The sequence below is a fragment of the Nannobrachium achirus genome (genome assembly GCF_963921795.1).
Source record: "Nannobrachium achirus genome assembly, chromosome: 10".
Lineage (NCBI taxonomy): Eukaryota > Metazoa > Chordata > Actinopteri > Myctophiformes > Myctophidae > Nannobrachium > Nannobrachium achirus.
The window spans coordinates 800,592-814,917 of NC_137819.1; the positions used below are offsets into that span (position 1 = coordinate 800,592).

The 14,326-nt window shown below is 44.2% G+C and overlaps 1 protein-coding gene across 2 annotated transcripts in view; it reads right to left on the reverse strand.

Moving 5' to 3' along the window:
* fbxl2 (F-box and leucine-rich repeat protein 2) overlaps nucleotides 1-13,846 on the reverse strand; it is a 120,183-nt gene extending 106,337 nt beyond the window's left edge. For both annotated transcript variants that reach the window (XM_080735687.1, XM_080735686.1), the window contains exon 1: nucleotides 13,514-13,846. In XM_080735687.1, the coding sequence (XP_080591813.1) occupies nucleotides 13,514-13,543 (30 nt within the window). In that variant the 5' untranslated portion in view covers nucleotides 13,544-13,846. The remainder of the gene's footprint in view (nucleotides 1-13,513) is intronic.
* Between the last annotated feature and the right edge of the window lie 480 nt (nucleotides 13,847-14,326).

The following is a 14,326-nucleotide window of genomic DNA, read 5'->3' on the forward strand; positions in this document are numbered from 1 at the left end:
CACCCCTTAGCAACAGAGCAATAAGGGAGAAAAGAGAGAGTGGGTGGGGGAGGGAGGGAGAGTAGGGTCTAGTAGGGATAATAAGTAAAGACAGTTTTAGACCGCTGTCCATGGTGGCGTGGAGCAGACGCCTACAGAATATTATACAGCCCATCTTTAAGTTCTCAACGTGTCGCAGCACAAAACGCTGCAGACTCTGCAGATCTTTAAGTTCTCAACGTGTCGCAGCACAAAACGCTGCAGACTGCAGATCGGTGGAGCGGCGCGACACTATGGGTGACACCACCAGCAACGGAAGCAGCAACGTGGTACTAAGTGTAAAATCTGGCGTAACAGACGAGTGGGACAACAAAGGAATCGGGTGAATAACAGAGGAGGAGAGGAGAGGAGAGGAGAGGAGAGGGGAGGGGAGGGGAGGGGAGGGGAGGGGAGGTCATACAAGTCCAACTGCAAAGGGTTTTCAAGTCAGCCGTCAGGAAACGACGATGCACCATCAGAATAAAAATGGATTTGATAAGGAAATCACTGAGGATAATATTTATAATATTTATGATATTTTATATCTCTCGATCGTTGTCACGTCACAGTCACTCGAATGGCTTCCCCATTTACAGTGCATTCCAAACATTGTACACAAACCAACCCTACTCAAAACTCCCTTTCACTGCTTGGTTCAGATGACAGAATGTTGTACTGTATATTACTCGTTTCCTACAGAGGATCACCCCAATGGTCAACTTCAACACACTGAAGACCATAGCCGGTACAATAATTCAGCCCCTCTTTGACTACGGAGTCCACGTATGGTATCATGACGCCCCACAAGTCCTGAAAACTAAGCTCCAAACAGCCCAAAACAAACTAATTAGGGTCCTGCTTAACCTTCCCTATCAGCCTCACCTCACCGCTACTCACCAGTTAAGAGTGGGGTGGCTCAGAGTAGATGACAGAGTACAGCAACTTGCAATGGGCCTGGTGTACACACCACTAAGATACTCATGTACCTGGCAAAATACTTTATAAATGTTAAGGACGTCCACAATTACAACACCAGAGGCAGTGCCACAGATCACGTTCAACCCAGAGTCAAGTCAGTCAAAGGGTCAAACTTGTTCTTCTGCTATACCATCAAAATGTGGAATGCCTTATCGAAGGCCTTAAAGGAGTGTGGATCCCTCGCATCTTTTAAAATCGCCCTGAAAAACTACTTACAGGCGGCAGCCGCTCGCAACTGACAATAACAAACCTAGCGCAGCCTTACCCTCCCTTGACCCGTCTTTGTATTTACCTACTGTATATATATATATTTTTTTCCTGACTATACGGTATCTACTGCATAGTACTGTGTTCTATCCATCTGTCGTTTAAAGGGGAAGACCACCCATTTTCAATATTGAACTATGTCATTAATATAGTTTCCCCACTTCTGTGTTGCCTAGAACTGGAGGATTGATTTGGGGGTTTGTATTGCAAATCACAACGTGATGACATCACACCGTTGTACTTTACAATACAAACCCCCCAATCAATCCTCCAGTTCTAGGCAACTCAGAAGAGGGGGAACTTTTTTTTGTATTTCCACACAACTCCTCTAAGGTATATTAATGACATAGTTCAATATTGAAAATGGGTGGTTTTCCCCTTTAATGTTATATGAGATACTTCAATGGTTTCCTGTGTAAATAAGCCAAGTGCTTTTCTAGGACCTCCTTTTAGTTGACCGTGTACCAGTGAACTGTACCGTCAAGAAACTGTACCTTTTTCTATGCAAACTTCTAATAAAGTCTTCAATCAAACATTCAAACTTGTCTGATACGAGTCTCTCTCATCCTCGTACGTCACTCACCTTTGACTCGCCATTCCTCTGCAGAGAGAGAGAGAGAGAGAGAGAGAGAGAGAGAGAGAGAGAGAGAGAGAGCAACAGACGATTTGGGAAGCCACCCAATCCAGCTGCCCTGGGACCAAACCCAAACTCAATTTCATCATAACTCTAACCGCTTTGTTGTATTGATCAATTGTTCCAGCCCCATAAGCACTCCATGATGTGATTAAAAATTCCCTGACGGCATCGCCGCAAATCATGCACCATCAGAACGCTCCCCTAACTTACTCATACCCGACAGCCCATGGCCTGTTCCACGCACGGTTCCTATGACCACAAGCTGATTGATTGATTGATTGATTATTTTATTAGACAAAAATGGAGAACAGTACAAGTATAGTCAATACAATTGAAATGTAGTACAGTACAAGTACAGTTAAACACCCTGCCCAAAAGGAACATTCCAAATAAGACCTTTTACGGTCTTTATTACGTTGGAAGCCCTCGGTATTTAATTCATAGACATAATAAATAGCAAGCAAAGAAAACATTCAATAATATTGCAGTTATAAAAACACTATATGTACAGGATAGGGGAAACAAGGCGGTGGGGCTGTCTATGGGAGAAGTGATAACTACCTCCTTCTCTGGCCTCTTGAAAGGTGAGTTTTCAGGGCAGTTTTGAAGGATGCCAGTGAGCTACATGTTTTAAGGGAGGTAGTCAAGGAATTCCACACCTAGGTGCCAGTGTTGTAGAAGGAGAATTTACCCCTATTTGTCGTGGTTACACATCTCCATTCACTTTTTTCACTCTTTATCAAATGTCTTTGCCAAAAAATAGCCGATCTACAAGCTCACAACGCGTCGCAATGCGACGTGTTGTGAGCTTGTAGATCTGGAATTTTTTGGCAAATGTTTCACCCCAGGATAATAGATTTTGATTAACGGGATAATATCGTAAATCATGATTTCTTTTGTCACAATAATCGTGATATGACATTTTCATATCGTCCCATGCCCAAACCTAACCTCAGTAAAACTATGCCTTAACCTAACCCTAACCCTTAGTGGGACAAATGGGACGTAGGAATATCGAGATCCCCCCCCCCCGGGATCGAACCGGGAACCTTCTGGTTCCCATGGCGGCAGCTCTAGCTCCTGAGCCACTGGCCCCCCAGGGAGGAGAGTTATTGAGCAACACAGCGGTGTGTGCAACCAGGGGTTTCGCACCGAATTCTGGGCCCTGGGTACAAGGATTCACTGCGGGCCCCCCATGCTGGGAACACATTATTACGCATTATTTTGTACTTTAACTATTGAAAAATAGCAGATATACAAGCTCACAGCACGGCATCGAGTGCCGTGCTGCAAGCTTGTATATCTGCTATTTTTGAAAAAAAATGTTTCTATAGTCAGTGGTGCCCAAACAGGACCCTCAACATGATATGTATTTGGCCATGAACCCCCATCTCAAAATACCAGGGACCCCCCAGAAGCAAAGTCTGAGTTACAAATGTTCGCTTAAAAAATACATATATTCAAAGATTTTCACACATTTTCACGACGTTTCAAAAATAGCAGATCTACAAGCTTGCATGTGAGCTTGTATATCTGCTATTTTTCAATAGCTAAAGTATAACATAATTAAGGCCCCTCCACCTTGGGCCCTAGTAACTCAGTCCCACGTTTCCCCCCTTGTGACGCCCCTGTGTGCAACTGTGCGATATTTGGCCTTTAGGCAGCCTTTAGGCCACCCCGGCATGGCATGGCATGCATCTCTCTGCATGCTTCATTAAAGGTTCCCGCCACGCTGGCACCATGTGTGTGCCAGGCAGGCAGCGAGGGAAGCAAAAAAAAAAAGAAAACATAAAACATAAAATGTCAAAATAGCTAAGATAGTCGATGTACAAGCTCACAACGTGTCGAGATGTCGCGCCAATCTGTGAGCTTGTAGATCGTCTGTCTTCGCCGCACGACACCCTCATACGACAATAGTGGCCTATATTATAAAACTAGGGCTTAACCCATTAAGACGAATATTTTATTCTTTAACTATAAAAAATAGCAGATCTACAAGCTCACAGCGTGGCACCGAGTGAAAAATCATGACAATTTGTGCAAGTCTTTGAATATTTTGACCCGATTCTATAAATGTTTTCTAATGTTTCCTACGTTTTTTCTTTTTTTTTTTTTTAACTGTTTCTATGTCAGTGGTGCTCAAACTTTTTCATGTCAAGGACCCCAAAAATTATATGTATTTGGCCACGGACCCCCATCTCAAAATATTTTGTCCCTGGGACCCCACCAGAAGCAAGATTTGAGTTACAAACGTTCGCTTTAAAAATAGAGCCCGAATCGATATATCGGTCAGCCCGATCGATAAATCGGTCAAACCGATATATCGGTAGTTTTTGGACCCCGATGTCGGTATCGGACATGGGTCATTATCTTTCCGATGTATCGGTTGTTTTTATAAGTAATATCAGACCACCATTTGATGACATTTAGCCACTCAGACCCAAAACCTAGAATATATTGCCGTTGCCCGTAAGGATCCATTGGGTTTCATTTTACACTCATGAGTTAAAGATCTTATAAAGGGTCCATTTGGTTACCAAATCTCCATCATTTTGCTGAGGACCACCTGGAAACCCCTCAAGGACAACTGGTGGTCCACGGACCATTGGGGAAAAGAGGAAAAAAAGGTTTTGAATGTAAGACGTTTTTGAAATTTAGGCTATTTATTATTATTTTATATTATTACAAAACATTGGTTAAACATCGTCAATCGGTGGTCTAGCACTCTCCATCGGCAAAAATTGGCATCGGTCAAAAAATATGGCATCGGTCGGGCTCTATTTAAAACTGCACACATTTTCATGGTTTTGTAGAGCTTGTATATCTGCTACTTTTCAATAGTTAAAGAGGTGGTGCCATAGTTTTGTACTTTTTCTGGTTTTCATGTGTCTAGGAGGTTGACAGTAGTTCATTAGACCCCCTGGTGTGGTTGTTATGAGAAATTATGCATTCTCTTTTTATTTGGGTTTTTAGCTGGGGGATGCCACCTGCTGGGTCAGACGTGCCGTTCCAAAAACACCCATAATTATTACATCATAGAATCAACCCCTCCCCTAATTACCATTCACCCAACACACGTGGGTGTGGCTAACTTCAGCTGGGTCACCACCCACCATGACAACCACGCATACCAATGAACTGGTGGGTGTGGCCACATAAAAACATCATTTTAACTCTTTCTGTACACTTTTTTGGAAAAATTCTTCCTCCTAGTATAATCATAATAGTAGATAATCATGTTTTATAGAGGGGAAAATCATGGCACCTGCACTTTAAAGCATTCAATAATCCCAGGCCTAAATGGGTGGTTAAAATCTCCCTGCCCCATGCAGCCAGAGTGAGTCCTGCTGTCATGGCTCCCTGTGCCAGCAGCAGCAGAGCAGCATTCCCGAGCAGGGAGTTCCGCCACACTGGCTGACTCGGGGCGTTCCTCGCTATCCTCCAGCACAACACCGGGGAGGGGGGGGGGGGGGTCAGGCTGGCTTGTTCTGAGGAGCCTACGCTACTACGTGACTCAGCTCAGCATGAAGCCGTTGGCAATGTTAAAAACCCATTTAGGCCTAGAATTATTGAATGTTTTAACGATTTAAAAATAGCAGATATACAAGCTCACAGCGCGGCACTCGGATCTGCTATTTTGGAAAAAGTCGTGAAAATGTGTGCAAACCTTTGAATATATGTAATTTTTAAAGCGAATGTTTGTAACTCAAATTTTGCTTCTGGGTGTTCCCTGGAACTAAATATTTTGAGGTGGGGGTCCGTGGACAAATACATATCATTTTGGGGGTCCTTCACATGAAAAACTTTGAGAACCGCTGACATAGAAACATCTCAAAATATTTTTGCCATTTTTGACTAGCATAAAGTATAAAATTATGGTTAAAGTGGTTTAAAATCTCAAATGACACAGATGAAGATGAGGTTGGAATGAGATCAGGATTTCCTGCAGCCCTCGTGCGTGCGTGCGTGCGTGCGTGCGTGCGTGCGTGTGTGTGTGTGTGTGCGTGTGTGTGCGTGCGTGCGTGTGTGTGTGTGCGTGCGTGCGTGCGTGCGAGAGAGAGAGTCCAGCTGATATCGGAATATTGATATTCATTTCTGGAGCTGTCCTCATTCTCAATAAACTCCTGCTCTACTCAAGAAGTCACTCTGTTATCTCTCTCTCTCCGTCTCTCTCTCTCTCCGTCTCTCCGTCTCTCTCTCTCTCTCTCTCTCTCTCTCTCTCTCTCTCTCTCTCTCTCTCTCTCTCTCTCTCTCTCTCTCTCTCTCTCTCTCTCTCTGTTGTTTCCTCCACCATACGTTTAGTTTTCAAACTCTTTCTAAGAAGCTTACTGAGCCTGGGAAATCCATTGACACGGTGTGACACACACACAAGCACCTCCATCTCTCTCTCTCTCCCTCACTCACTCACTCACACACACACACTCACAGGTATCTGACAGATAAAATCAGTGCCATCAAGTCAAACCATTCGAACAATTTGTAAACTAGGCCTGAGATGAACAACAGGGACGTGCAGAGAATGTGAAGTTTTTTGGTGAAAATATTGAAAATATTTTCGATGCTTGGTTTCTACGCAGAGAGGACAATTCTTTCAGCATAAGATGCTGCGTTTTTGCTGCACTTTTTTTACAGAAGGATAAAAGGGCAGGGGCTCAAGCCCCCTTTGATGTCTATGTGTGCGCGTGCCTGATGAAAAATAAACACGCATGCTACTACCCCCTCACACGCACACGCACACACACACACACACACACACACACACAGTCACATACACAGTTATATATATATTTACTCAGTCAGTTACTTGGCTACATGCATACATTCATAACCGGTCGGACCAGGGGCAGGTTTGGTTTGTGTAAACACAGCCATAATCATTACACCGCAGGTATTATGTATCTCTGCCCAGGGCCATAATCTTAAGTCCCCACATCAAAGCTTTCTTCTCTGAATGGGTACGTGCATGCAGTGTGCATGCATGCACCCATTCTCTCTGCACCGGCATATACTGTCCGCAGGGCTGTCACACCAAATTCTGGGCCCTGGGTACAAGGATTCACTCACATTTTGTGCTTTAACTATTTGAAAAAATAGCAGATATACAAGCTCGCAGCGCGGCACCGAGTGCCGCGCTGTGAGCTTGTAGATCTGCTATTTTTGAAAAATCGTGAACATTTGTGCAAGTCTTTGAATATTTCAAATCCTTCTAAGGTTTTTTCTTTTTGAAAAACCTATGTTTCTATGTCAGTGGTGCTCAAACTTTTTCATGTCAAGGACCCCCAAAATGATATGTTTTTGGCCACGGAAATATTTAGTTCCAGGGACCCCCCAGAAGCAAAATTTGAGTTACAAATGTTCGCTTAAAAAATACATTATATTCAAAGATTTGCACACATTTTCACGACTTTTCAAAAATAGCAGATCTACAAGCTTGCGGCGTGGCACTCGGTGCCGCGCTGTGAGCTTGTATATCTGCTATTTTTCAATAGCTAAAGTATAAAATAATTAAGGCCCCTCCACCTTGGGCCCTTGTAACTCAGTCCAGCCCCCCCTGTGACGCCCCTGACTGTCCGTGCTGGCAGCGTGTCTAGCTTCTCTGTTAGGAGACCTACAAGGACTTGTGTCTGAAGCAACAACAGTGTTTTTGTACTCTCTAGACAAAAGGACACCCAGAATAGATATAGATATGCTGCTCTGTACCATGGGTATAGTATCCGGCTTGCAAGTTGAGGCCATATACGAAGAGACTTCAAGAGGAAGTTCATATGAATGGCCACTAGTTTTCGCTGTTTGCCCCCCCTGCTGGGACCAAAAAGAATTACGCTCCATTCAACTGAATGGGGTTTTTGCCGAACTTATTACCTTAAAGGACAACTTTCGTTTTTTTACAACAAGGGTTCATATTTTAGATTGTAATTAAGAGAAAAGAAAAGATGAGTGTTAAAATGTTTTCATTTACTGCTTCCTATTGTTTTAGCGATTTTATTATTTTGATTTCAGTGGGTGGGGGCATGCATACAAGTGGCTAAATATGTCTTTTTAGACACAATAAGCCATCAATGTCTTTGTTACTATTTACACCAGCCCCCATAAGTCACATCTGCCCATGAAAGATGGTGATGCATCTTGGGAATGGGCTTATTGTGTCTAAAAAGCCACTTGTTGGGGGCATGCACGCAAATCAAAATCTTTAAAATCACTAAAATGACAGAAAGAAGTAAATGAAAACATTTTAACACTCATCTTTTCTTTTCTCTAATGACTATCTAAAATATGAACCCTTGTTGTAAAAAAGTTGTCCTTTAACTTTTTCTCTGCCATTTTAAACATAGCTATAGTAAGCAGCTGCCAAATTGTCCTTACCTTTTAACGTGGGCACGTGCACGCATCGTGCACAATCTGTGCGCGACTCATCTAGTAGACGTGTAGACTCGGTGACAAGCTTTCGAATACAAAAAACCCCATTGAAAAAGACATATCCGTTGCCACGCTGTATCTCTGCTTATCAGCCAGTGTTTACATGAAAAAGCATTGAAAAAAGCCAACTGTGCGCTATGGTAACACGTGGACACGTTCGCGCACAAAACGCACGATATGTGCGGGGATCATAATCCAGGCGTGTAGAGACTGGATCAAAGTTTCCAAACGCAAAAATCAGATTGAAAAACGAGCGTTCCATCGCCCAGTAGCTTCCACTTCTGTTACACAGTAAACCAATGGAGGCGGGACTATGGCCCAGGCTCAGACTGGATACGGAAAGCTGGATCCGGTCCAGACCGGAAATGACCGGATACAGTTAGGGGGGCGGGCCTAAAGAGCCAGAATCAGCGAAAATCTGCGCTAATACTTTTAATCCTTTCATAATGATTAAAGCTAATTAAACTATGCGGGCTCTACGGGCATGGCAGCGCGGTACAGCGGGAAATCTACGAGCTCTACGGGGATCGCGAGGTATGAGTTAATAAACATTGTCATAAATACTTTATGCTTCCAGGTGCCAGTTCAATGTCTTCTTTCAATCACTATGATATGTGTTTTGTTAAATTCTGGTCCCATGTGTGCCCCGCATGGCTAGCTTGATTCAGCTCCCAACCAATAGTATGCATTGACCCACCCCCCGCTCTTTCCCAACCAATAGAATCATGGTACCATTTCCATTTTCAGGACAGGATGTAGAAAGATGGCGGCATCCACACAATTCATTTACTGTCTGTAGATGATAAAGTACACAGTAGTGCTGTTGCGCAGCCTCCACGACCACCGCTCAGTTCACACAGGTGTGATTTTTTACAGTCTATGGCTGCTCTGTACGCATAATGTAGCACTACAAAAGTGTTTCTCAACAAGTGGTCCTTGAGGGGGTTCCAGGTGGCTCCCAGCAAAATGATGGAGAGTTGGTAACCAAATGGACGCTTATTATGAAGATCTTTACCACTTGAGAGTGTACAATGAAACCAAATGGACCCGTTATTGTAATTGTTAGAGAATGTAGAAGAATTGATATTTTGATGGATATTTGCCTGTTATCTCTCCTATGCTAAGCTACCACATCACTACAGTATGGAACAAAATCTTAGGCAACGACAACAACATATTCTACGTTTTGGGATTAATTCATTAATTGATACCCAGACCGCACAGTGACTTAGCGCCGATGCCTATTACCCTCGGTAACAATGTAGGGGCTATATGTTGCCAATTTAGCTCCTCGCTCGCGCAGCATCGGCAAACGACGCCGCAAATGCATCTTCCCAATGAGCAAACGCTCCTCATCGGCGATATGTCACTGAGCTGTAAGGGTAGTTGATAACCGTATCGATCGATTAACCGATTAATTGATAAGCTGTGTTTTTTAGTACAAAAAAAAGATTAATTGCGATTAATTTATTTTAATTGATTAAGTCCTTGGCGGCAATTAACCGATTTTAGATTAATTGTTAACATCCCTACATCAAATTGTGGTCTGTGGCCTAAATACTGAATGGACCTTTATATGAAGTGTTGAAAACCACTGCACTATAGGCATATAGATAATTAGAGATAGATAGATTAGATAGATATTAGTAGAGGTATTCTGTGTAATCGTTACGGATGCATCACACTGTAATAGGGATGGGACGATAAGCGAGTTATAATCGTATCGTGGAGGTTTAATATATCGTAATATCGTCCTCCGTCATGCACTGGGATCAATTCACATTTATCTGCCGAGCTGCATATCCGGTAAACCCTCTAGAATTGGTAAAAGTACTTATAATATACTTAATAGAGTATTTTTTCACTCTCTATCAAATGTCTTTGCCAAAAAATAGCCGATCTTCAAGCTCACAACGCGCCGCGACGCGCTGTGAGCTTGAAGATCTGCTATTTTTTGGCACATGTTCCGCCCCAGGATAATAGTTTTGATTATCGCGATATATATATCGTAAATATCGTAAATCGCGATTTCTTTGAGATAAGTGTCTTCGCTCGTATCTCATCTTCATTTTGACTTGAATTGTCTGTCTGTCTCTCTCTGCTGCTGTTATCTTTTCTGAGTACTGAAATGACCATCCCTCCCCCTCCACTTAAACGCTCTGTTCTTTTTCAAACAGACCTGAGTTGCAATCTGTACTTGGTCTGTTCTTGTTGCCTTCTCACACCCCCAATCTCTTCACCAGAAATAATATAGCACAGGGTCTTCAACAGGGAGTGCGGGACCCCTAGGGGGTCCTCAGAGTTACTACAGGGGGTCCTCCAAATCTTCCAATCCCTTTTATATGAACAACTTGAATCCTAGTGTCCATATTCTGAGAACTGTAGCCAAGAGGTTTGGTGTAGAGGGGAAAAAGAGCAGACTAAGTACAACGTGAAAGGTCAAGTTTATCATAGGTAATGACGGCTCAAGTGGTTAAATATCTGAAAACATAAATTGACATGAATCCAAAATACACTGATGATTGTGCTGTCAAACGATGAAACTAAATGGAATCTATTAACAGGTTGTGGGGGTCCCTGCTTCATCTCTCTCTCAAATAATTATTTTCTTCTTCCATTATGTTAATGCTTTTTCAATAATTCAGCAGTTAACTATAATTTGTGTGGTTGCTATAGGCAACGCACTATTGTTCTATGTCCGAGAACTTTTATGCCGGCTAAGGTGATTGTTCGGATCGTTCGCGCCGCGCCTGGTTGCGCGTCGTCTCGTCTTTGCATTGACTTTGTACAGTATGTAATCGCACCGCTCCAACCATCCAGGTTTGTTGAACCCAGCTTAAGAGTGACTTTCTACTTACTACGTTACTATGTCTGTCCATATCATGAGCTGCAATAATGCTGGTGACCAGTGGCAGGCCTGGGTGACCAAGGGGCGCTGCTGAGCAGGCCAGGCACACACACTCACTCACACTCTCACACACACACACACACACACACACACACACACACGGGTGCGTACCTTTTGCGCGAAGCCCGAAAGCGCGAAGTGGGGAAATGTCTCCTACCGCACCGTTAGCGCGAACGAGAGGGGAGGCGTGAGGACATTTTAAGCCGTAAGAAACTACACAACCACACAATATATTTGACTAAATGAAAAAGGGTGCCCCCTGTCGAAACTATTGTAGGCTACTACCACACAATATATCTTCCTGGACCCTTATTGTGAAGGGCTGAAGGCAGAGAAATGATCTACAAGCTCACGTTGTCTCGTGGATGCGACGTGTTGTGAGCTTGCAGATCAGCTATTTTGCGAGACAAGCTGAGTGCAGACAGCACTGCATATTCGTGCTCAGTGCGTGCACAGTGGAGCATGTGAATGAAAAGAGAGACATTGTACTACCATACAATATCGAGCACTGCATATTATCAACGTTCACAAGGAGCTGTACTACCATACAATATCGGTGCGGTAGGAGACATTTCCCCACTTCGCGCTAACGGTGCGGTAGGAGACATTTCCCCACTTCGCGCTTTCGGGCTTCGCGCTTTCGGGACTTTCCCCACACACACACACACACACACACACACACACACACACAGGAAACTTAACTTCTAAATGAACTGCTCACATCCACCACCGCTGACTTCAAACATAGGTTTGATTTTTTGTTGACCTTTTAACTGAAGTTATCTGGGTTGAAAATAGTTAACTGAAGTTATCTTCACAAAATTAACATCACAACATAGAACATGTTCCTCATGGCAATTCCCCAATAATTGCACCTCTCTACTTAAATACTGTTACAGTGTCTTGAATGTGGATGCTGTATTTTAGATGGCCATGCAGTGTCTGCCTTGTTAACTGTGGGGTCTGCAGCACCCACCACCAATAACACCACTACAACCACCACCAATAGCCGCAAATTGCAACACTAGATTTTTTTTAATCGGTTGAATCTAGGGTTGCAATACCTCCCACAGGCAGCCAATGCATCAGAATTTTTTTTTTCTATCTGATTGTATTAAACAACGTCAAACTCAACAATATTGGGGCTGTATGGAAAGCTTGGAGTATCCTCTTTCTATCTGCAAAGTGTTTGTCTCATAAAAATCCACCGTAGCTCATGTTATGAGTTACTTTCTGTCAATAAATCCGAGCAGACATGTTTTTTTTGTCTTCTTTTTTCTAAGTGTTGAACTTTGGAAGTGCGTGTCTTCAATAGCTCAATGTCCCACTAACTCCTGCATTATGTGACATTTAGAACCAGGTGGTACACAGGACCATTGAGTGACTTCCCACGAGTGCTTCCAAACTCCATCACTTAGAAAGAAATATCACCTGAACTGAATTTCTTGACAGAAAGTAGCTCAGTCATAACATGTCTATGGTGGGTTTTTATGAAACTAACACTTTGCAGATAGAAAGCGAATACGTCAAGCTTTCCATACAGCCCCAATATTGGCAAGTTTGATGTTGTTTAATACAATCAGATAGCAAAAAAAACCTGTTTGGATGCATTGGCTGCCTATGGGAGGTATTGCAACCCTAGATTCAACAGATTAAAAAAAGATCTAGTGTTGCAATTTGCGGCAACACCACCACTACCACCACTACCACCAATAACACCACTACCACCAGCCCTGGGGTGGTGTAGTCTCTGCCTGCGTGCCCCCAGCCCCTCCACTCCACTCCAGTCCCAGGCTGCAACTCTCTAACTAAGCCCCATGCTGTCGCTGCCTGCCTGCCTGCCTGTCAGCTGGTGCCGGCTGGACAATAATAACAGGATTTCGGATTACCCTCCCTTCAGGCCAACAAAAGCCTCGGCTTCCCCTCCTGTCCCGTCCTCCTGCAGCATGTAAAATTAGACGCCACACAGACACAGGATCGAACACACACACACACACACACACACACACACACACACACACACACACACACACACACTCCCCACATTTATTCAGCTATAATAAACAAACACAGTCAAGCGATAAGAATAAGCTGTCATCATCATCATACATAACATATACATAGATAGACTATAATATGATGATGAGAGATCATCATCTAGCCTATGTTGATGATCATCGTCATACATAATATGATGAGAGGGTGTACAAATGGAACCATTTGGTTCCATTTGTACACCCTCTCATCAACATCATCAATCAATCGTACATAACATAACATCAACATACCTCGAACCTGCCCTTGGTGATGCCGTTCATGTCTGCGGAGGAGGCGGCGGCGGCAGGTCGCTGCAGCTGCTGCTAGCCCAGACAGACGCACCGGCAGGGCGGGGAGGAGGCTGGGGGATGAACCGCCGTATTGTTTTTTTGTGGCTGGTTGGTGGATGTCGCTGCCTCTGCGATCTGCACTGCCTGACTGTGGCTGGTTGGGTTGTCTGTCTGTCTGTCTGTCTGTCTGTCTGTCTGTCTGTCTGTCTGTCTGTCTGTCTGTCTGTCTGTCTGTCTGTCTGTCTGTTTGTCTGTCTGTCTCTCTCTTGTCTCCCCACCCAAACGTCGGCGACGATCGGGCTCCTCTCAGTATCTCTCCTGCCTCCGGGGTCAACAGCTAGGCAGCTCCCAGACAGACAGACAGACAGACAGACAGACAGACAGACAGACAGACAGAAAGACAGCACCGGAGGGTCCGTCCAGACCAGGGGTGGGGGTCTGTCTATCTATGGTGCGATCGGTGGTCTAGCGGGGCTAGACGTGGGTCAAAGCGGCCCTGGTTGTCCCTGGGTCTCTGCCTGGTCGCTGTCCTCCACCGGCAGCAGGGCAGGTAGGTAGGTAGGTAGGTAGGTAGGTAGGAAGGAAGGAAGGATAGGTGGGTACAGGTAGCAGCGGCTCTACGGTCTGCTCATCCCTCTGAACAGTGATCGCAGCGCAGAGCAGTGATCTGCTTGCTGCCTGCTGCACTACAGCCTAATAACAATAATAACACGCATCATGGACGGGTCTGCTGTCTGTCAAACTGGAGGAAAAGTGACTTCACTTCCTGCCCCT